The sequence below is a fragment of the Gobius niger genome (genome assembly GCF_951799975.1).
Source record: "Gobius niger genome assembly, chromosome: 22".
In the NCBI taxonomy this organism is placed as follows: Eukaryota; Metazoa; Chordata; class Actinopteri; order Gobiiformes; family Gobiidae; genus Gobius; species Gobius niger.
The window spans coordinates 5,630,232-5,652,605 of NC_136873.1; the positions used below are offsets into that span (position 1 = coordinate 5,630,232).

Genomic DNA, 22,374 nt, shown 5'->3' on the forward strand with positions numbered 1-22,374 from the left:
TCACACTGTTTTTAATGCAGGCTAGCTGATACCATAGAAATGCGCTAGCCATGCACAAGCCTAGCGCCACGAAACTCTTCAAATGTAAGAACTGCATGAATTACAAAAAAAAGTCGTCTCATTTTTGTCAAAATTTTTTGACTTTTTTGTAAATTTTTTGTCACTTTTTCGTCAATGTTATCTCAATTTTTCGTCAATTTTTCTTCTCTTTTTTTTCACTTTTTTGTCCATTTTTGTCTTTTTTTTGGTAAATTTTTTGTCACTTTTTCGTCCATTTTTTTTCACTTTTTTGTCAATTTTTTTTGTTAATTTTTTGTTAATTTTTTGTCCGTTTTTCGTCAATGTTATCTCAATTTTTCGTCAATTTTTCTTCACTTTTTTTTCACTTTTTTGTCAATTTTTGTCATTTTTTTGTACATTTTTTGTCACTTTTTTGTCAATTTTTGTCATTTTTTTGTACATTTTTTGTCACTTTTTCGTATATTTTTTGTCACTTTTTCGTCAATGTTTTCTCACTTTTTTCACATTTCCATCATTGTTTTCGTCTCACCTTTTTTCCAGAAGCTTTTGGACGGGGGTAAAGCTGGAGAAAATGTGCTCTGTTCAGGTGGGAGTTAAGGGGGTTAACATTGCCTGCAGTTCACAAACTATCCACCAGGAGGTGCTGCAGCGCCCTCAGCACCCTGGGTTCCCACGGCCTTGAGCTCCGCAACTCTGATGCTTTTCAAAAACGCCTTGTGACTGGCTAATACTGACCTGCAGAATAGATCGGGACATCCCTCGTTTGCGGCTGTAGTAGTTGCAGTAGCATAGCTTAGCCGTGTGACGTTGTCTGTCTTCTCCTTCCCCTCAGCAGCTGTGACCGCCCGCCCCTGCCGCCCCTGTGTCCGACGGCAGCGCACCCGGACCTCCAGCCCCCTGCTTTACTCCTACCCCAATGACATAGTGTTTGATTTTGAACCCGAGCCCGATTTCGGAGGTAGCTAGTCAGGCCTCTGCTGTGTGTGTGTGTGTGTGTGCCACCTCGACTTCACTGTGTGCTCCTGTCTTCACCCTCACCAGCCTGTATTGGAATCGTAGTCGTAGTACTAGTCGTAGTACTCCTCCTTCATGTGTGTCGCCTCTTCTGTTTTGATTTGTTGAGGATTCGGGGGTTCTTCTGTTTTCTAAAATGGTTTGATTTTCACAGCTTGATAGCGATCTGTCTCCATGAGGGGTATTCCACAAAGCCTCAACTTTAAAGCAGTACTAAGAAACTCTTCCCCCTAGAGGCCATAAGCGCAACTGCAGGTGTCGTAGCAAAGTCCGATTTTTTAGCTTATTAATTGTCTTGGAGAGTAAATATTACGCTGACAGAAAAGGCGAAGGGAGAGAGGGATATTGTACATCCAATTACACAATGGAATTTTTTTTTTTCACTCAAACTTTGCTGTAAATCAGGGGCGGACTGGCCATGTGTCCGTTCTGGAAGAGCACAGAAGGGCCACTGGCTCCAGGGCCACCGGTCTGGCCTCTCCGTTTTCTCCTTAACCGAGCTTTACCCAAATCTAAAAACTTAAAAGAAAAGCATTGAAATGGCGCAGAAAATGAGGATGATGAAACATGACGAAAACACAACAAAACGTGACAAAAGAGATGAAAACTCAACAACAAAGCAATCTAAAAAAGCAACAAAAAAGCCTATTGTCTATTTTTTGTAATTTTTTTGTCAATTTTTATCATTTTTTTGTAATTTTTTGGTCAATTTGTTATCATTTTTTTGTTCATTTTTTATCAATTTTTTGTTGTTTTTTGGTCCATTTTTTTGTCCATTTTTTATCAATTTTTTGTGTTTCTTTTATCAATTTTTTGTAGTTTTTTGTCAAACTTTTTATCAATTTTTTGTAATTTATTTGTCAATTTTTTTATCATTTTTTTTGTAATTTTTTTGTAAAATTTTTGTAATTTTTTTCATCAATTTTTTGCAAATTTCTTGTGACATTTTTGCCACTTTTTCATCAATTTTTTTCTCACTTTTTTGTCACATTTCCATCATTGTTTTCGTCTCAGTTTTGTTGCTATTCTCACAGCTTTTTTCCAGAAGCTTTTGGACTGGGGTAAAGCCAAACTGGAGAAAATGTGCTCGGTTAAGGCTGGGGGTAAAAGGTTAAAATATGTCGTTGTGGAAGTGTCGCATTTACTCTAATTTGGGTCAGGCTGGTCAGAGTCCAGGGCCATTTTTCAGTCCCAGTCCACCCCTGCTGTAAATACTGCTTAAAGTGACGCTAGCCCGCAGTTAGCTTTCCCCCGTTAGCCTGTTAGCTTCTTCTTCGTGATTCCATTAGTGTATATTGGTGACTCAGCCTCTTCTCCTCTTTATTTCTATGCTCAGACAGCGCCTTTTAACACCCAAGCATTCTCTAAACCAGGGACTCTCAACCTGGGGGTCGCGACCCACTATGGGGTCGCGAGACAAATTTGGGGGGTCGCCAGAGCATATAGATAAAATATATATTTTAATATTATTATTATGGTGTCGTAGCATACATGCTATTTTACCAGGGTGCCATTATTTGTTCTAAATTTAATTCATTTTTGTTTTTTCTTTGTTTTTTAAGAGTTGTATAGGTTAACCTCTTAACTCCCGCCTGAACCCAGAGGATCTTTTTCCTCACGTCATCGGATTATTTGTCCATCACTTTTTGGTTGGGTATTCAACTCATTTTTGTAACTTTTTCATCATTTTTTTTGTCATTTCTTTGTCACATTTTTGTCACATTTTTGTCCTTTTTTGTTATATTTTTTTGTCACATTTTGTCATTTTTTTGTCATTTTTTGTCATTTTTTTGTCATTTTTTTGTCATTTTTTGTCACATTTTTGTCATTTTTTTTGTCACATTTTGTCATTTTTTTGTCACATTTTTTTCATTTTTTGTCACATTTCGTCACATTTTTGTCATTTTTTCGTCATTTTTTCGTGAAATTTTTGCCACTTTTTTCATCAATTTTTCGTCACTTTTTTCTCACATTTCTATCATTGTTTTCGTCTCAGTTCTGTCGCTATTTTCCAGAAGCTTTTGGACTGGGGTAAAGCCAAACTGGAGAAAATGTGCTCGGTTCAGGCGGGAGTTAAGGGGTTAATGTCCCTGTTTTTCCCATGGTCTGACCCGGTTGGGGGGTCACGATCCTAATTAACTGTTATAATGGGGGTCGCGGCTCTAAAAGGTTGAGAACCACTGCTCTAAACCAGCTTGAATAAGAGCTAAATTAAACTTAACCTGAGTTCCATGTCCGCGGTGGTAATTTCGGGGCATTTAAACAAAACCTATCCCCATGTAGCGTCTCTCTGTTGGGTCTGACATTTTGTGGAATGCCCCTGAACACTCGGTTCCCACACTGGTCACTGCATGAGACGGGTGTGCTGCCTCACCCGCGATCCACTTTACTTCTGTAGCTCCTGGTTTAGAGGCGTCTTGTTTTTTAGTCCTTTCTTGAATCAGTCCTTGGGTTGGACCTACTGCAGACCTTGATTTCACCCCCCCCCGTGTTTCAGGCTCCACCACGGGGCTGTCGGCCACTCCTCCCGCCTCCCTGCCCGGGTCGCTGACCAACGTGAAAATGCCGCAGAAGTCGCCCTGCCCACAGCGGGAGCGCAAGAGCTCGTCGTCCTCGGAAGACCGCAATAAGATGGTGAGTGTTTATCGTTAAGAAAAGTAAGGCTTTAATCCTCATATTCATCAATCTACATCTTACAATCTTACACCTGGAGATAAGAATGAAAAGCCTGTGTTCAATACATGCGTTTCCAATGACATCACGCATAGTTCCGGCATCCATTTTGAATATCGAAGTAGAATTATGCAGTACTACAACATGTAACAATATCTCTACTCAGGATGAAAATGAATGACGACTGATCGACAGTGGCATTTTTCTTGTGAAGAAACCAGTGAATGTGGCGCAGATGTAGCAGCTCTGTCTGTCGAGCTACAGCAGGATTTACTAAAGATCTGCTTCCCTCTGAAGACTAAAGGAACACATTAAAGAGGGAACAGAAAACCTTTTTGTCATGTCAACAGAGTCCCAGTCTGAGTCGGTGTTTAAGCTGCTCAAGACGTTAGCATGCTACCGGTTAGCAACTGTCGATGGCTTCAACACGATGAACACGTGTGTGTCTCACATCTATGAACACTGAGGAAATACTACAGTAACAGCTCTGACCTCTGACCTCTGTCACATGTTGTATAGATACAGACGGCATCTCGTCATAGAAGGGGGCGTGGCCTCGCCAAGGGGGAAAATAGAATCTTTAGAGAAACAACATTTTTCACTCTTTTTAGCCATTTTCTGGTGGAATATCAACTTATTTATCACATACAAATAAAGTCAAGTGTAAATCGGGCCCATATGGATATTTTCTCACAGCAGATTGTTCAGTAGAAGTGAAAAAACGGCAGTTGTAGCAAGCACTAGCTAACCGTTAGCATTAGCCCGATGCTAACATGTAGCATCAAGTTAGCATTCTCCGTTATTCATGTATTTATGGGCTGTTGAACCACTTTGCTCCTCCCCATGTCTTTGTACCTTTATTTAGTAGAAACTATATTCATATTTCAGCATTTGTTAAAGTAGTTTTTGAATAATTAAAGAATGTTTAGATTTTTTCAAAATTGTTTTCCCCCTTAACACCTTAAAAATGACCATATATGGGTGATTCCAGAGATGCCGTCTGTATCTATCCTGTGTTTCAGGGCTTTCTCTTGGAGAGGTCAGAGCTGAGCTGTTGAAGCTAAATGCTAACCGGTAGCATGCTACCATCTTACACACTGACTCACTGGTTTCTTCACATAAACGTGCGTCTCACGGGCCGTGTTTTTACTGTAGCTTTTTGATCAATGATTTACGAGTTGGCTACATGATGCCACTGACGATCGGTTGTCTTGTATTTATATCCTGAGCTGAGATGTTGTTACATTTTGTATTACTGCATAATTGTACTTCGGTATTCAAAATGGCCGCCATAACAACAAAAGTCACATGACTGAAAAGCATGTATAATGACTTCCGGAGCCATCTGCCATTTCCTTTCGGATTCAGGAAGAAGTAGGGCCACATTAAGTCTGTCTATTTACTGTCTATGTTCTCGTCAGTGTTCTAGTTTGGCTCGCAGTTAATGAAACAGAACATACTTCATAAGACGCAAGAACAAAACAACACAACTGAATCCGAAACATGGCAAAATGCAGCAAATCTGGACGAATCTTTTGAACTATGCGTCTCTGTACGAGGCACTGATGCAGTTTATTCCATTAATACTTCGTGTGTCAGCCTCCTCTCACGCAAAATCTGTTATTAATTCGTCTAGTCCAGGTAAGGTTCCCACAACGACTTCAGCTCCTAATGCTCAGACCATGTTAATCTTTATGTTGCTTGTATCGGTTGAATAGAAAACCTTGGGGCGACGGGACTCCAGCGACGACTGGGAGATACCTGAGGGCCAGATCACGCTCGGACAGAGGATAGGCTCTGGATCGTTTGGAACAGTCTTCAAGGGAAAGTGGCACGGTAAGAACATGCTTTGAACACATGCACTTAGAAGCTGTTCTAATGTTGGCCCTGCGCTGACCAAGGGTAAAGGGAGACGATACATTAAAGCATTTGTATGTGTTTACGTTGACCTTGTGTGCTTTCACCTGCAAACAGGGGCGGACTGGCCATGTGTCCATTCTGGAAGAGCACAGAGGGGCCACTGGCTGTAGGGCCACCGGTCCCGCCTCAACCGAGCTGTACCCAAATCTAAAAGCTGAAAAGAAAAACATCAAAATAGCGAGGATGAAAACATGAGAAAAACACGGACAAAATGACAGAAATGATAGAAAAAATTAGATTAAAAATTCAACAAAGATGTGACAAAGATGTGACAAAGATGTGACAAAGATGTGACAAAGATGTGACAAAGATGTGACAAAGATGTGACAAAGATGTGACAAAGATGTGACAAAGATGTGACAAAGATGTGACAAAGATGTGACAAAGATGTGACAAAGATGTGACAAAAATTCAACGAAAATGTGACAAAAATTTGTCAAAAATTCAACAAAAATTCAACAAAAATGTGACAAAAATGCGACAAAAATGCGACAAAAATGTGATAAAAATGCAACAAAAATGCAACAAAAATGCAACAAAAATGCGACAAAAATGCGACAAAAATGCAACAAAAATGTGACAAAAATGCAACAAAAATGCAACAAAAATTCAACAAAAATTCAACACAAATGTGACAAAAATTCGACAAAAATTCGACAAAAATTCGACAAAAATGCGACAAAAATTCGACAAAAATGCGACAAAAATGCGACAAAAATGCAACAAAAATTCAACAAAAATGTGATAAAAATTCAACAAAAATTCAACAAAAATGTGACAAAAATGCAACAGAAATGCAACAAAAATTCAACAAAAATGTGACAAAAATGTGACAAAAATGTGACAAAAATGCAACAGAAATGCAACAAAAATTCAACAAAAATGCGAGACAAATGCAACAAAAATGTGACAAAAATGCAACAAAAATGTGACAAAAATGCAACAAAAATGTGACAAAAATGCAACAAAAATGCGACAAAAATGCGACAAAAATTCAACAAAAATGCGACAAAAATGCGACAAATGCGACAAAAATTCAACAAAAATGTGACAAAAATTCAACAAAAATGAAAAAAATAAATAAATAAAAAAAAACATACAAAAAGTGACACAACACAGCAACAGCGCGAGGAAAAAGGTCAGTTTTGTGGGTCTTTGCTTTCAAATGAGCCAAAAGAGGACAGAATGCATTTGGTTTAGGCGGGTGGTAAGAGGTTAAAATATGTATTTGTGTCGCATTTACGCTCATTTGGGCCAGGCTGGTCAGAGTCCAGGGCTGTTTTTCAGTCCCAGTCCGCCCCTGCCTGCAAACACAAGAAGCGTCTAATCTACACAATCTGTTTGTTTACCTGAATCAACTTTTCCTCCGTAAATGTCTTCGCAAACCTTATGTTCAATGGCTGTTTTCTCAAAATGCCTTTTCTTACAGACTCCTCATTTCAGTCTTATACAAAACAATATTTAAAAACAATATTTAAGCTTTTTCCCAAGTATATGCACACATGGTGAATAGGGGAAAATTGATAAAATGTAGAGGGATCGATTTAAACTTTTGCTGATAGATTACGGATGTAGATATCTGTAATAACTTTCAGTAATTTTCTGTTTTATATAAAAGACAAGACATTTGATCTCAACAACAAAATCTAAATAATAATATCCATAATAAATAGCCAGGTTTAAATGTATATATTTGTCTTGTTGATATAATAGTGACAAAGAGGGGATTTTAGATCTAAAAATTTCAAAAAATTCAAGTTCAGTCTTATTTTTTGGGGTTCAAAGCTCAATAAATCAGACTTGGAAATGGAAAGCAAAGTATTGGAAAGTTTGGAGTCTGTAGGAGTATAGGTAGGTGTATTAATTGATGTTTCTCCTGTCTGTAGCCGCTGCTGTCTCCGTATAAAGGCGATGAAATTTGTATCACAGCATCTCGGTGTTTTCCCTTAAGACCCTTTTTAAACTCTTTCTAAACCATGTTCTCGTCGCTCTGCTCTCGTCTGTCTCAGGTGACGTGGCGGTGAAGATGTTGAACGTCACGGCGCCCACTCCTCAGCAGCTGCAGGCCTTTAAGAACGAAGTGGGAGTGCTCAGGTATTCGACCCGGACAGGATTGTTTAGATTAGTGACAACGAGGTCCATGTTCCTGCTGTTTCTTCTTCTACTGCAGAAGCGCTCCAATCCGTAGTTTCTGGTTTTATTGCGTCATAGATCGAATACGAAATAGTCCTCTACATATTTAAAGCCCATAATCCAACACTGGATATAGACCAAAATAAAAGCACCACCTTATACATTTGTTCAACTTTCTTTCTGCCAAACTATTAACAGACAAAACACTTAAAATATGTGTGTTTAGTTATATTCTTGTAATGTTGCAAGTACCTGCTGAACTAATCAATGGCTGTGTGCTTTTATTTTGGCGTGCTGGATCGAATATTGTTTCAAATTATAAAATGTAAAATATTGAGGGCTGTTTTTAAGCCCTGTTTGCAGGATATGTCCACTTTAAGGCAAAACACTGCAGGTGAGTAGCAAAATAAAGATATACATTTGAAACCCTAGATTACTGACATAAAATAAAGGTATTTAGAAATGTGTAATGTCACATGGAAATAAGGCATTATTTCCTTAACCTGTTAAGCCCGGGGTTTTATTATTTTAGTCTCATATCTTTGCGTTGGGTCACATTTGAGCCCCGCCCACTCTGAGTCACTGTGATCTGATTGGCTGCAGAGTTATACTGTAGGTCAGACACCGTGAGGCACAGTAACATGACGCTAAATAGTGAGGTCTTTATTTTCAGTAAAAAGTCTGAGGCCTCATTGCTCTTCAGTCACAGACTGAGAAGTGAAGAAGGAAGTCATGGAGATTCTGCTCTAGAACATTACTCTTCTGCTGGACGTGACATTAAAATATTGACATTCAAGTATTCCTTAGTGTTAGGTGTGAAAATCCTGAATTTATGTGTTTAAAAAGTCAGTTAATTATTTCTTACTCTCACTCTAAAAAAATATATCATATCTGCTGTAGAGTCATGTTTGTCCCAGTTCCTCTGAGTCGTGGTGCAGCAGGACTGATGTGGACAGATGTTACAGAAGAAGCTCATGAGGTTCATTTCTTCAACAGTTTCTATAGTAACTATTTTCTCCAAAGTAAAAGTAGATCTACCACAGTCCTGTCCACATCTGTCGTGGTCCACATCTGTCCCGGTCCACCATGACCCACCACGACTAGAGGAACTGGAAAAAACATGACTCTCCCAACAGATACAAATGACAAGGTTTTTTTTAGAGTTTGTTTGTTTGTTTGTGTAGTTTATTTGAGCAATTAACATTTTCTCTTTCTCCATAGTTTCACAATCATACAGTTAATGGAAGCTCAAAGGGAGTCGACTGAAGCAAAAGCTCATAAGTGCCGACCCCTTGTTCATGTACATTACATTTGCAATTCATGAAGCTACAGTTATACATTTCTTTTACATTGACATTAAATAAACAAAGTACAATCCTTTCTGAGTATTCTATACTAGTTTCAGAACACAAATATATACCTATATGTATTTGTGAGTTAAGTTTTATCCTACTGTTGCTACAATTGTCAACATACAATTAAACAGACTTTTGCAGCACTGGCAAACAAGGAGGTTTTACCATTTCATATCATTAACACAGCATGCTAATAAAAAATAGTAATAAATGTTATTGGTAGTTATTGTTATTTATCATAACAATTGTCATTCTTGTCATTATCAGTGAATGTCCGATTTCATATAGTCATATTGGACTTTATATTCTGCCATCTTGCCACTTCCTTATTGTCATTACTATCCACTATTTGTTATTGATATTAGATCAATGACATGTCCAATTTGTATACCCTCTAGTGAGGTAGTGTGTGAGAGTGATAGTACATTCAACTAATTTGTTAATTAGATACAGGATTTTCACATTTTTTTTGTATAATTGGAATGATAATTTTCATAACATTATGTTTTTAGTACATATTTGTGTTTCAGAATATGATATAACTCTTTTATCCAGCAGAAGTCTGAAGTTCTGTCTAAAGCAGAAGCTCCATGACTTCCTTCTTCACTTCTCCATCTGTGCCTGAAGAGCAATGAGGCCTCAGCCTTTTGACTGGAAACAAAGAGCTCACTGTATTTAGCGTCATGTTACTGTCACTCACGGTGTCTGACCTAAAGTCTAGCTCTGAAGAAAGTCAACTCACATTACATTGAGAAGGTTGGAAGAGCGCCCCCTTGTGTCCAGTGGCGTCTAACTGCCTTGGACGAGGTTTAAATCCTTTTGTAATTGTGACTTTATTTGATTGATAATATCTATAGTAAGTAATAATCATAGTTTTGCTTCAGTAAAGCAGCCGGGAGGAAAGGGTAGTGACGTAGATGGAGGGAAAGTTCCCCAGAATTCTGATATTTCATGGTTGCAGCAGTTAAAAAAGAAAAAAAGAAAAAAACGTTATTAATGCGTATTTGACCTTTTAGTGACTAAGCGGTGGTATGGGAGGGCAATACGGCGCATTTCCTTTCCTTTCTTTTATGTGACGCTCTGGGATCAATTGATATTGATTTTTTAAGGATTTCCGGAAGGTTATTTTCTGCCGCTAGAGCCATCCCCATGGTTACGTGTACGTTTCATCCTCGGAGATGGTTCCACGGGCCGAGAAAACCTTCCAGAAACCCTAAAAAAAATCAATCGATCCTGCAGCGTCGTATAAAAGAGGCCACAGGGATGGAAAGTAAAGGCGCCACGCTGACCTCCTATACCACCGCTTACTCTATAAAAGGTCAAATACGCTATTTTTTAAACGATTGCCAAAGTTACATACATTTCAAAAAGGCAAAGTAATGGATAGAGCCAGGTTTAAATGTAGGCAAGGCAAGTTTATTTGTAGAGCGCAATTCATACACAAGGCAATTCAAAGTGCTTCACAGTTGCAGAAATACAAGAAAGCAAATAGAATCAATAAAAACATCACCATAAAATTTATAAATCACAGTAAAAGGCAAGAGTGTATATATGCAGGGGCAAAAAGAACTGTTTTCAGCCTGGATTTGAACATTGTCAGAGTTGAGGCCTGTCTCACATCCTCATGAAGACTGTTCCAGATTTTAGCTGCATGAAACTGAAGCCTCACTGTGTTTAGTCCTGACTCTGGGAACCACCAGGAGACCCCTCCCTGAAGTTCTCAGGGCCCGAGATGGTTCATACGGCTGTAACATGTCAGAGATGTACCATGAAAATATCATCAATTTTTTGTCATTTTTTGGTCAAATTTTTATCGATTTGTTTTGTAATTTTTTTGTAATTACAAAATTAGCATAATCGCAAAAAATCGATTATATATATATATTTATTTATTTTCAATTTTTTTAATATATTTTTTTTAATTTCCACATTTTTTTTCTAATTTTTAATTTTGGGATTTTTGTCTTTTTTCTGCTGGATTTTTGTCTTTTTTTTAATGGATTTTTGTCTTTTTTTGCTGGATTTTTGTCATTTTTTTAATGGATTTTTGTCACTTTTTTGCTGGATTTTTGTCTTTTTTTTAATGGATTTTTGTCATTTTTTTGTCACATTTTTTGCCAATTTCTTGTGACATTTTTGCCACTTTTTCATAAATTTTTCGTCACTTTTTTTGTCACATTTCAGTCATCTCATTTTTGACAAATTTTCGTGACTTTTTTGCCACTTTTTCGACTTGTAGACGAGCAGAGCTGTTTTAAATTCTATTCTCTGAGTGACAGGAAGCCAGTGCAGAGACCGGAGCACTGGACTAATATGGTCGTATTTCCTGGCAGGCGTTATAGTAGTCTAACCTGCTGAAGACAAATGCATGGATAAGTCTCTCCAAGTCTGGTTTTGACACTATTCCTCTGATCTTAGCAATGTTTTTCAGATGGTAAAAAGCTGCTGATGTGTCTGGTTTAAGTTCAGGTCTGACTCCATGATCACTCCTAGATTTCTAACCTGATTGTTTGGTTTTAGAGCGAGAGACTCAAGGTGACTGATGACACTTTGTCTTTGTGCCTGTGGGCCAAAAACAATGATCTCAGTTTTGTCTGAGTTTAGTCAGTGACACGTAGATCTGAGTGTCATCTGCGTAGTTGTGGTACGACATATTGTTGCTGTTCATTAGCTGACCCAATGGAAGCATGTACACGTTGAATAAGGGGGGTCCTAAGATTGACCCCTGGGGGACTCCACACTGCAAAAAGTATTGAACTAGATCAGTATAAACATCTCAATTTGAGCATAATAATCCAAATTTTAGTTGTTTTGACGAGTTAAGAAGTTCTTGGGCATTTGTCCTGGATTATTTCACTTGTTATGAGATGTTTCTGACTCGTTTCGATACATTTCGTCCTTATTTCAGGTAATTTTCTTTGCCAAAGGGGTAAGAAAGTTGGTCTTATCTCATTGGCAGTTTTACTTTCTTATTTCAAAGCGAGATTTACCCTAGAACTGGTCTGAAATGTCCTCAAACAAGCAAAGCAAACTTGGTCCAATCAGGAAAAGTGTCTAAATGAGTGAAAACCGCTCAAAACAAGATACATTTCCTTAGGGCTGTGCAATTAATCGAAATTTGATTACGATTTCGATTACAACAGTAAAGGATTACAAAATTAGCATAATCGCAAAAAATCGATTATATATATATATATTTTTTTCAAATATTTTTTTTTTCCAATTTTTTTCCAATTTTTTTTTCCAATTTTTAATTTTGGGATTTTTGTCGCTTTTTTGATGGATTTTTGTCACTTTTCTGCTGGATTTTTGTAATTTTTTTGATTGATTTTTGTCGCTTTTTTTATGGATTTTTGTCACTTTTTTGCTGGATTTTTGTCTTTTTTTGCTGGATTTTTGTCATTTTTTTATGGATTTTTGTCACTTTTTTGCTGGATTTTTGTCTTTTTTTTGCTGGATTTTTCTCTTTTTTTGATGGTTTTTTGTCTTTTTTTTTATGGATTTTTGTCACTTTTTTGCTGTATTTTTGTCACTTTTTTGCTGTATTTTTGATCACTTTTTTGATGGATTTTTGTCATTTTTTTAAATGTTTTTTTGTCATTTTTTTGATGGATTTCTGTCACTTTTTTGATGGATTTTTTTAAAGGCAACAAATAATCGTTTGAATAATCGTGATTTCAATTATGACAAAAATAATCGTGATTATTATTTTTTCAATAATCGAGCAGCCCTACATTTCCTCAATTCAAGTCATTTAAGCCAATGCTTGATATTTACTTTTTGTAGTGCACAGGTCATGGCAATTTTGTCTGAGACACAGTTGCCAATTTCAACAAAGTGCGTCCTGTCCTCGAGGTAGGACTTCAACCAGTTTAGAGCAGCACCAGAGATTCCCACCCAGCTTTCTAACCTGTGAAGTAAGATCCCGTAGATAAATGTCTGACTCATTGTTTTGTGTATGTTTCAGAAAAACCCGTCACGTGAACATCCTCTTGTTCATGGGCTACACGACGAAGCCGCAGCTGGCCATCGTGACGCAGTGGTGCGAGGGCTCCAGCCTGTACCACCATCTGCACATCATCGAGACCAAGTTCGAGATGATCAAGCTGATCGACATCGCGCGGCAGACGGCGCAGGGCATGGAGTAAGAGCGAGAGAAACCGTAACGTGGCACCGCTTTACGTCACATATGTGTACTGACCCGGTGTGTTTTTGCAGCTATCTCCACGCGAAGTCGATCATTCACCGAGACCTGAAGAGCAACAGTATCCTTAAAGCTAAACGAATTCAATACAGTGTGTGCTGCAGTTAGTGGTTTACATAAGGTACATGAAATGACCGCTACTCCGGGACATGTACAATACGTATGAGTCCCCTGGAAATGAGATTCCTATTCTCAGTGGGACTTTCCTGGTTTAAAGGGACTATAAGGAGTTTAAAAATGTTAAAATTAAGTATTTTCCTCCCCCTACATGTTCCAGCCATGTCCTAATGTGTAGAATGAGCTCAGACCTGTTCACCACAACTGCCTCTAAAATCCTGTACGGTCACCCAAAAATGTGTCACTTCGGCCCGAATTGCCGTCATGCACGAGCTTAATATAGAAGCTGCAGTTACACATATGGCCTGAGGTGGCAGTAGTGAGTATAAAATGGCGAACTTGCTTCCAGCCCCTTTAATACAGTGGTTTACATAAGGTACTGTAATGACCGCTCAATACTGTACTGATGGATTTTGTGTTTTATTTTGTTGATACTTTGATACAAAACACTTTTTCAGAGGGGATGATGTTTTTTTGTTTTTTCTGTGTGGGGAGTTGTTCTCGGCGTGTTCTCCTCGTGTCTGCATAGCTTTCCTCCGGGTACTCCAGTTTCCCCTACCACTAAAAAACATGAGATGAGATTCCTATTCTCAGTGGGACTTTCCTAGTTTAATAAAGGTTATAAAAAATATTATTACTTGCCTTGAAATGATGGTGGTACAAGAGAACAACACGGGAGGGAAAAGACGTGAATGGGTGGGGCTGCGTGAGAGAAACAAGTGCAGGTTCTGAAACTGGCTCTGTAACATTCCTGGTCTAAAAAAAAAATATTTTCACTGCTTAATAAGGCGAGACACTGCAGGTGAATAGGGAAAAAATGCATATTTACAGATATCAATTTGAAACTGTTGCTGTCGATCACTGGCATAAATGTGAGAAAAAATACATGGCAAGTTTTCTGTCATTTTATCTTTTCATATAAGAACAAGGTGTTTTATGCCTAAAAATGCCCCAAATTTTCCATCTTTTCAGCGACGAAATCTGAATAATGGGTAGAGCTACATTCAAATTTATGGTTTCATTTTATTGATGAATGAGTTGCCAAGACTTTTTCAGAGGGGGTTTTGGATTTCTTGTTTAGTTTTAAAATAAGCTGTTTTTTAGTGGAAAAAATTGTAAAAATTAAATTTCCGCCTTATTTTTTGACATTCAAAACTCAATAAATGGGGCTTAAGGGATTGAATAATAAAAAAATCCCTCTGAAAAAATCTTCCAAATATTGTTCAGTCCAAGGCTGGAAAATGTGAAGTCTTTAGGTCCGACTGACGTGGACATAGTGTCGCCACAATGACGGAAAAATGTGTTTTGAGAAAAAGGCCCTTGAAATTGCATTCTCCCATATAAGTCTATGGGGGAACATTGAATCAGCGCAATATTTAAACATGTTATTGTGAAGATTAGGCATATTTTCGGTTTCCGGGTGAAAGCTTGTATGTTCAGAGACCAATTTGGCCAAAAAACCTGAAAACTGAAATAATTGAGTTTTGCCTGTAGTGTCTCCCATTAATGAATGAGAGACGGTGTTTCAGAGACACAGCGTGCAGACTTCTGGGTTGAAAGAAAACTGGCAAAATTGAGTATTCCTTTATAGTGAAATATTAACAAAGGTGAAATATGAACCTATAATGTGCCTGTAGTTGACTTTGTAAGGGGTCAAGCAGAGTAACATGGCTCCTTTAACCTGGTCCTCTGTAGGAAATGCTCTCAAATAAGAACTTTATTCGGCCATTGGGCAAAGGTGCAGAATGTGGTGAGACCCGATGATTCCGTGTTTTTGCCGAACGGTTTTCCTGAGCGCTCCTCAGATATTTTCCTCCATGAAGACCTCACGGTGAAGATCGGAGACTTCGGTTTGGCCACGGTCAAGTCTCGATGGAGCGGATCACACCAGTTTGAGCAGCTCTCAGGCTCCATTCTGTGGATGGTCAGTATCATTACTCACAAGGACTGAACCAATACTGACCCAGGAGGACTAGACCAAGACCCCATGGACTGAATTGTCCTGGATAAGTGGATTCTTGAGCCCTGACGTTGCCTCCCTGTGTTCCAGGCTCCCGAGGTGATCCGGCTGCAGGATAAGAATCCGTATAGTTTCCAGTCGGACGTTTACGCCTTTGGGATCGTCCTGTACGAGCTCATGTCCGGAGCCCTGCCTTACTCCAACATCAACAACAGAGACCAGGTATCCCCCCTCAGACAGTGTTTGCCCAAAAGACCCAGAAAGTGTCCTTAGAGTCATACAAACTAGTATACTTTTTCTGTGCATAAATCCTATTTGTTAACCTCTTAACTCCCGCCTGAACCGAGAGCATTTTCTCCAGTTCAGCTTTACCCAAATCCTGTAGGCCAGTGTAACGCCTCATTTGAAAGACCTACAAAACTAAATGGATCTTTTTCCTCATGTCAGATTTTTTTTCATCACTTTTTTGTTTGGCAGTTTTTTCAAATTTTCGTGACCTTTTTGTCACTTTTTTTGTCAAATTATTCGCATTTTTTGTCAAATTCTTAGCACTTTTTCGTCCGTTTTTTCTCAATTTTTCGTCAAATTTTTTCCACTTTTTTGTAAAAATTCTGTCCATTTTTGTCTTTTTAAAAAAAAAAGAATTGTCACTTTTTTGTCAAATTATTCGCATTTTTTTTGTAAAATTCTTGTCACTTTTTCGTCCATTTTTTCTCAATTATTTGTCAAATTTTTGTCATTTTTTGTACATTTTTTGTCACTTTTTTGACAAATTTTTCTCACTTTTTTGTCAAATTTTTGTCCATTTTTGTAAATTTTTTGTCACTTTTTTTGTCAAATTATTCACATTTTTTTGTCAAATTTTTATCACTTTTTTTGTCCATTTTTTCTAAATTATGCGTCCATTTTTTTCTCACTTTTTTGTCAAATATTTGTCATTTTTTGTAAATTTTTTGTCTCTTTTTCGTCAATGTTTTCTCACGTTTTTCACATTTTCATCCTTGTTTTCGTCTCAGTTTTGTTGCTATTTTCACCTTTTTTCCAGAAGCTTTTGCACTGGGGTAAAGCTGGAGAAAATATGCTCGGTTCAGGTGGTTAGTTAAGTGGTTAATATTGCCTGCAGTTCACAAACTATCCACCAGGGGTGTGCCGCAGCGCCCTCAGCACCCTGGGTTCCCATGGCCTTGATTTGATCAGAAACACAAAGATAATACATGGGTTTTTAGGCCCCGCTCTGTTCCAGTAACTTACGTGAGCGGGTCCGCGGTTGGCATTTCTAAAGTTAAATGTACTGTATCACACTGGTTATCAAAAGTTACCACCAGAGGGCGCTGGAAGGTTAATCTAAACCGGAGATGAAGAGCTGGGACCAAAACAATATGGCACCACCCGCGCTGTTTTTTACACCACACATAATGAAATATAGTCAAGAAAATGAGGTAACACAGTAATGGTGTTGTTTGGTTTATATCAGTTTTTAGAAGTGCAGCCATTTTGTTCTGCTTCACCATCAGCCTACTGACCCTGCAGGTGTCCTCATCCCGAGAGACTTTAACCCATTTCTGTTTCATTCTTTTTGAATTCAGATCATCTTCATGGTGGGGAGGGGGTACCTGTCTCCGGACCTCAGCAAAGTGCGCAGTAACTGTCCTAAAGCCATGAAGAGGCTGATGGCGGAGTGCCTGAAGAAGAAGAGAGAGGAGAGACCGCTGTTCCCGCAGGTACTGACTAGACTTCCTACTGGCTTTGAAAACGCTGCCATTGCTTGACTGTTTGTTGAAGATACAAAAGGGACTAGATGCAAGTTCGTCAGTTTTATACTCACTGCTGCCACCTTCGGACGCGAATCAAAAAGGTTAGTGCTAGATCGTATGCTCCGGAGGGACGGTCTGCTGTGAGTTTGTATAGATCTATGAGTTGGTTTGTCTAAAAATACAAATAATCCTAACCCTAATCCTTAAGGTTAACCCCTTAACTCCCACCTGAACCGAGCACATTTTCTCCAGTTTGGCTTTACCCCAGTCCTAAAGCTTCTGGAAAAAAGCTGTGAAAATGGCAACAAAACTGAGATGAAAACAATGATGGAAATGTGACAAAAAAGTGAGAAAACGTTGACAAAAAAGTGACGAAAAATTTATGAAAAAGTGGCAAAAATGTCACAAAAATGTGACAAAAAATGACAAAAAATTGATAAAAAATTTACAAAAAAATGACCAAAATGTGACAAAAAAATTACAAAAATGTCACAAAAAATTGACGAAAAAATGACAAAGAAAATTACAAAAAATTGATGAAAAATTTACAAAAAAATGACAAAAATGTGACAAAAAAATTACAAAAAATGTGACAAAAAATTGATTAAAAATGGACGAAAAAATGACAAAAATGTGACAAAAAATTACAAAAAATTGGATAAAAAATGTACAAAAAAATGACAAAAATGTGACAAAAAAATGACAAAAATGTGACAAAAAATGACCAAAAAAATGACAAAAATGAGTTGAATACCCAACAAAAAAATGTTTGAAAAAAAATCTGATGACGTGAGGAAAAAGATCCCCTCGGTTCAGGCGGGAGTGAAGAGGTTAACCATTTCCCTGGCCCTAACCTTAATTTGTGTCATGATATCTCCCGTTTTCACAGCAGACTGTCCCTCCGGAGCATACGATCTAGCACTAACCAATCAAAAAGGTGTTCACCAGAGTCGTTAGCACATAGCTACATTAGCCTGTCGTCTTGTAAACACTGCAGACTGCGGTACAATGACAACATTTAGCTCTGCTTAAATCCAGCACAGACTCTGATTTAGGGAGTGTTGTCTGTAATAAAGTCAGCTCTATGTGGAATATTGTATTTCCACTAAAGAATTCTCCAGTTTGTTACTCTCCTCAGCGGAGAGGAGCACCGCAGGTCAAGTGGTATCGGTTTCTGGCATAGATAGATACAGACGGCATCTCGTCATAGAAGGGGGCGTGGCTTCGCCGAGGGGAAAAATAGAATCTTTAGAGAAACACAATTTTCCACTCTTTTTAGCCATTTTCTTACTTATTTATCACATAAATAAAGTCAAGTGTAAATCAGGCCCATGTGGATATTTTCTCACAGCAGATTGTTCTGTAGAAGTGAAAAAACGGCAGTTGTAGCAAGCGCTAGCTAACCGTTAGCATTAGCCCGATGCTAACATGTAGCATCAAGTTAGCATTCTCCGTTATTCATGTCTTTGTATCTTTATTTTCAAAGACATGTGGAGGAGCAAAGTGGTTCAACAGTCCATAAATACATAAAAAACTGGAGAATGCTAACATGATGCTACATGTTAGCATCGGGCTAATGCTAACGGTTAGCTAGTGCTAGCTACAACTGCCTTTTTTTCACTTCTACTGAACAATCCGCTGTGAGAAAATATTCATATGGACCCGAGTTACACTTGACTTTATTTGTATGTGATAAATAAGTTCATATTCCACCAGAAAATGGCTAAAAAGAGAGAAAAATTGTGTTTCCTAAAAGATTCTATTCTAAGGCCCCCTTCTATGACGAGATGCCGTCTGTATCTATAGGGACATAGGGGCCGATACCGGTATCAGTATCGCTTGTATGTATTTTTTGTGTAATCGCTTACAACATGTTAAGAACTTTACTTACTTTACTCAGGATGTAAATACTTCACCATAGGGGACTTCTAACTGAGTGTTTTAGCCTTAAAGAGGGGGTATTCTGCTTTTTTCAGTCCAATAGCACCAGTCTATATCACACTACAATGATGACCAAACCTTCTGTTGGTCTGTAAATGCAGTAAATTAGAATAACTCCCAAGTATAAAATGTCTCTCTCAAAATGGCTGTAGTGAATGTCTTGAAATAGGCCCCTGTCTCTTTCCGACGTGGATGTGGACGAGGACTTCCAACTTTATTCACCCCATTTTTTTCTGAACGTTTGCCTCATTCCCTCCACATTTTTTTTCTTCTTATTTTCGCCAATTTTTTATTCCCAATATTTTCTCTCCATTTCCCCCAATATTTCCTGAATTTTTGCCCAATTTTCTTTTACATGTTTTCTTATTTATTGGATTTTCTCCACATTTCCCTCATTTTTTCCCAATTAATAAAATAAACAAGAACATTTTCTTTTTTCTTTTGCTTGAGTTTTTCCTCTTTTTTTTTTTGCTTTATTTTGTCCCAATTTTCCCCCAAATGATTCCCCATTATTCACACATTTCTTGACATTGAAGACGACCAATTCTTAGGTATCGATAAAAGTATCGTTCAGGTATCGGTATCGGTCTGGAAATCGCCTGGTGTTCAAAAGGGGGTATTCTGCTTTTTTCAGTCACATAGCACCAGTCTATATCACACTACAATGATGACCAAACCTTCTGTTGGTCTGTAAATGCAGTGAATTAGAATAACTGCCTTGTATAAAATGTCTCTCTCAAAATAGCTGTAGTGAATGTCTTGAAATAGGCCTCTGTCTCTTTAAGAACCTCTGAGTCTTTCAGACACGCCCCCTCCACACGCTGTCTGTGGCATCAGTGGGGAGGGGGTTCTGCTGAGGAGCAGTGGTCGGTTACTCGGCTGGTGACGAAAGCTCGGAGGCGTCTCCAGGAGGTGGGGGCGTTCCTAGGAGGACTCAGGCAAACCTATCCCTAAAATGGCCGCCATCAGAGTTTTTACAGATGACTCAAAAATACGTGAATGTGCCAAGGCAACACTTCAGGCATGTTTTTAATGAGGGAATGACAGAATAACATGATGGAAAGCTTGAAAAAGTCGATTTAGCATAATACCCCCCCTTTACGCTAAAGGCTAATGTTGATTTAACGCTAACAGATGTTAAAATATCGTTGCTGCCTGTTTAAACCCTGGTGTCTTCTGGTGTGGTGTCTGTCAGATCCTGGCGTCCATAGAGCTGTTGGCGCGGTCTTTGCCTAAGATCCACCGCAGCGCCTCGGAGCCGTCTCTAAACCGGGCCGGGTTCCAGACAGAGGACTTCAGCCTGTACGCCTGTGCCTCCCCCAAGACCCCCATCCAGGCCGGCGGATACGGTGAGGACGCCTCATTTTTAGTTTCGCTTTCTAAAACGTGTTGAGTCAGGGTTAAACAATGAGGAGCCGTGCATTTGGTTAGGGATAATGTGTAGAACGCTGGTCATTATCGTGAACACAAGTACAGACGGGGCGAACCGGACCCCGACGCGATAATGACTAGCGCTCCACGCGCTGTCTGTGGCATCAGTGGGGAGGGGGTTCTGCTGAGGAGCAGTGGTTGGTTACTCGGCTGGTGACGAAAGCTCGGAGGCGTCTCCAGGAGGTGGGGGCGTTCCTAGGAGGACTCAGGTAAACCTATCCCTAAAATGGCCGCCATCAGAGTTTTTACAGATTACTCAAAAATACGTGAATGTGCCAAGGCAACACTTCAGGCATGTTTTTAATGAGGGAATGACAGAATAACATGATGGAAAGCTTGAAAAAGTCGATTTTGCATAATACCACCCCTTTAATAATTAATGCTTTAAATAGACTGCATTACACATTTGTGTACTTGTATTTTTATACCATGTGCAAAACTTTGTTTGGAGATTAATCCGGTGCAATATAGCATTAAAAATGTAGACATGTGTTTTTGCTGTGAGCGGCTCGGCTCTCCTCAGACATGACTGTAACTTTACCGGGAGTGGGTACGTCTCCAACTTGTTTCCATGGAGATGTCAACTAAACTCAGCAGAATTTGAGATTTAAGTAACTGAAGTACACATCCACATACAGGGGCGGACTGGCCATATGTCCGTTCTGGAAGAGTACAGAAGGGCCACTGGGTCTAGGGCCACCGTTCTGGCCTCTCACTTTACCTTACCCGTACCCTCCCGGGCGAAACCGAGCTTTACCCAAATCTAAAAGCTTAACCTCTTAACTCCCGTCTGAACCGAGAGGATCTTTTTCCTCACGTCATCAGATTTTTTTCCATCATTTTTTTGTTGGGTGTTCAACTCATTTTTGTAACTCATTTTTTTGTCAATTTTTTGTCATTTTTTTGTCACTTTTTTGTCAATTTTTTGTCACTTTTTTGTCACTTTTTTGTCATTTTTTTTGTCATTTTTTTTTGTCATTTTTTTTGTCATTTTTTTGTCATTTTTTTGTCATTTTTTTGTCATTTTTTGTCATTTTTTGGTCATTTTTTGTCATTTTTTTGTCATTTTTTGTCAATTTTTCGTCAATTTTTCGTCACTTTTTTTGTCAAAGTTTTCTCACTTTTTTGTCACATTTCCATCATTGTTTTCGTCTCAGTTCTGTCGCTATTTTCCCACTTTTTTTCCGGAAGCTTTTTTCCTGGGGTAAAGCCAAACTGGAGAAAATGTGCTCGGTTCAGGTGGGAGTTAAGGGGTTAAGTAACTTAAGCACACATCCAAATACATTATTTGATTACCCACTGCAGTAATAGCATTTCCTGTGTCAAACTGGTCATTAGGAGTAGGTTTTGTACTGATGGCCACAGCATAGTGTTCACTTATCAGTACTTTAAAGGCACACTGCGTAACTTTTTGGACTAAAGTAGTGGATCGATAAATCCTTAGCCGTCCCTATCCACGAGATTGTTCTAACCACTCTTCCCTTTTCTTTTCAGGAGAGTTTTCAGCGTTCAAGTGAGAGTCGGCCGGTCGGATCTCCATCCACGGACGCTTCGCTCACCGAGCTTTCCCAAAAATTACACAAAAAAATATCTACAAAACCCAGAGTGTGCGGACGCTGCTCCAACAAACTGAGAATCCAGGCATATCCCGGCGTTCCGGAGCAGACATCCCGACATTCCGGAGCAGACATCCATTTTGGGGGGGGGAGGTTCACGTCGTCGGACATATTTCTTGGGGAGGGAGGAGGTGGAGCGAGCTCGGATGGAAACTCGGAAAGATTATTCTGTTTTTCCAAACTCGCCAATATCTGGGAGAAGTTTGAGGAGGCGGCATTCAAAACAAAATTCATA

At 38.8% G+C, this 22,374-nt stretch overlaps 1 protein-coding gene across 1 annotated transcript in view; it reads left to right on the forward strand.

Annotated features, from left to right (window-relative positions):
- Positions 1–22,171, forward strand: part of braf (B-Raf proto-oncogene, serine/threonine kinase) — a 46,745-nt gene extending 24,574 nt beyond the window's left edge. Inside the window, exons 10-20 of the mRNA XM_079581246.1 lie at positions 854–979; positions 3,533–3,669; positions 5,427–5,544; positions 7,638–7,722; positions 13,084–13,260; positions 13,335–13,381; positions 15,243–15,361; positions 15,488–15,619; positions 16,984–17,118; positions 20,288–20,441; positions 22,018–22,171. Of these exons, the coding sequence (XP_079437372.1) occupies positions 854–979; positions 3,533–3,669; positions 5,427–5,544; positions 7,638–7,722; positions 13,084–13,260; positions 13,335–13,381; positions 15,243–15,361; positions 15,488–15,619; positions 16,984–17,118; positions 20,288–20,441; positions 22,018–22,040 (1,253 nt within the window). The 3' untranslated portion in view covers positions 22,041–22,171. The remainder of the gene's footprint in view (positions 1–853; positions 980–3,532; positions 3,670–5,426; positions 5,545–7,637; positions 7,723–13,083; positions 13,261–13,334; positions 13,382–15,242; positions 15,362–15,487; positions 15,620–16,983; positions 17,119–20,287; positions 20,442–22,017) is intronic.
- Positions 22,172–22,374: the final 203 nt, after the last annotated feature.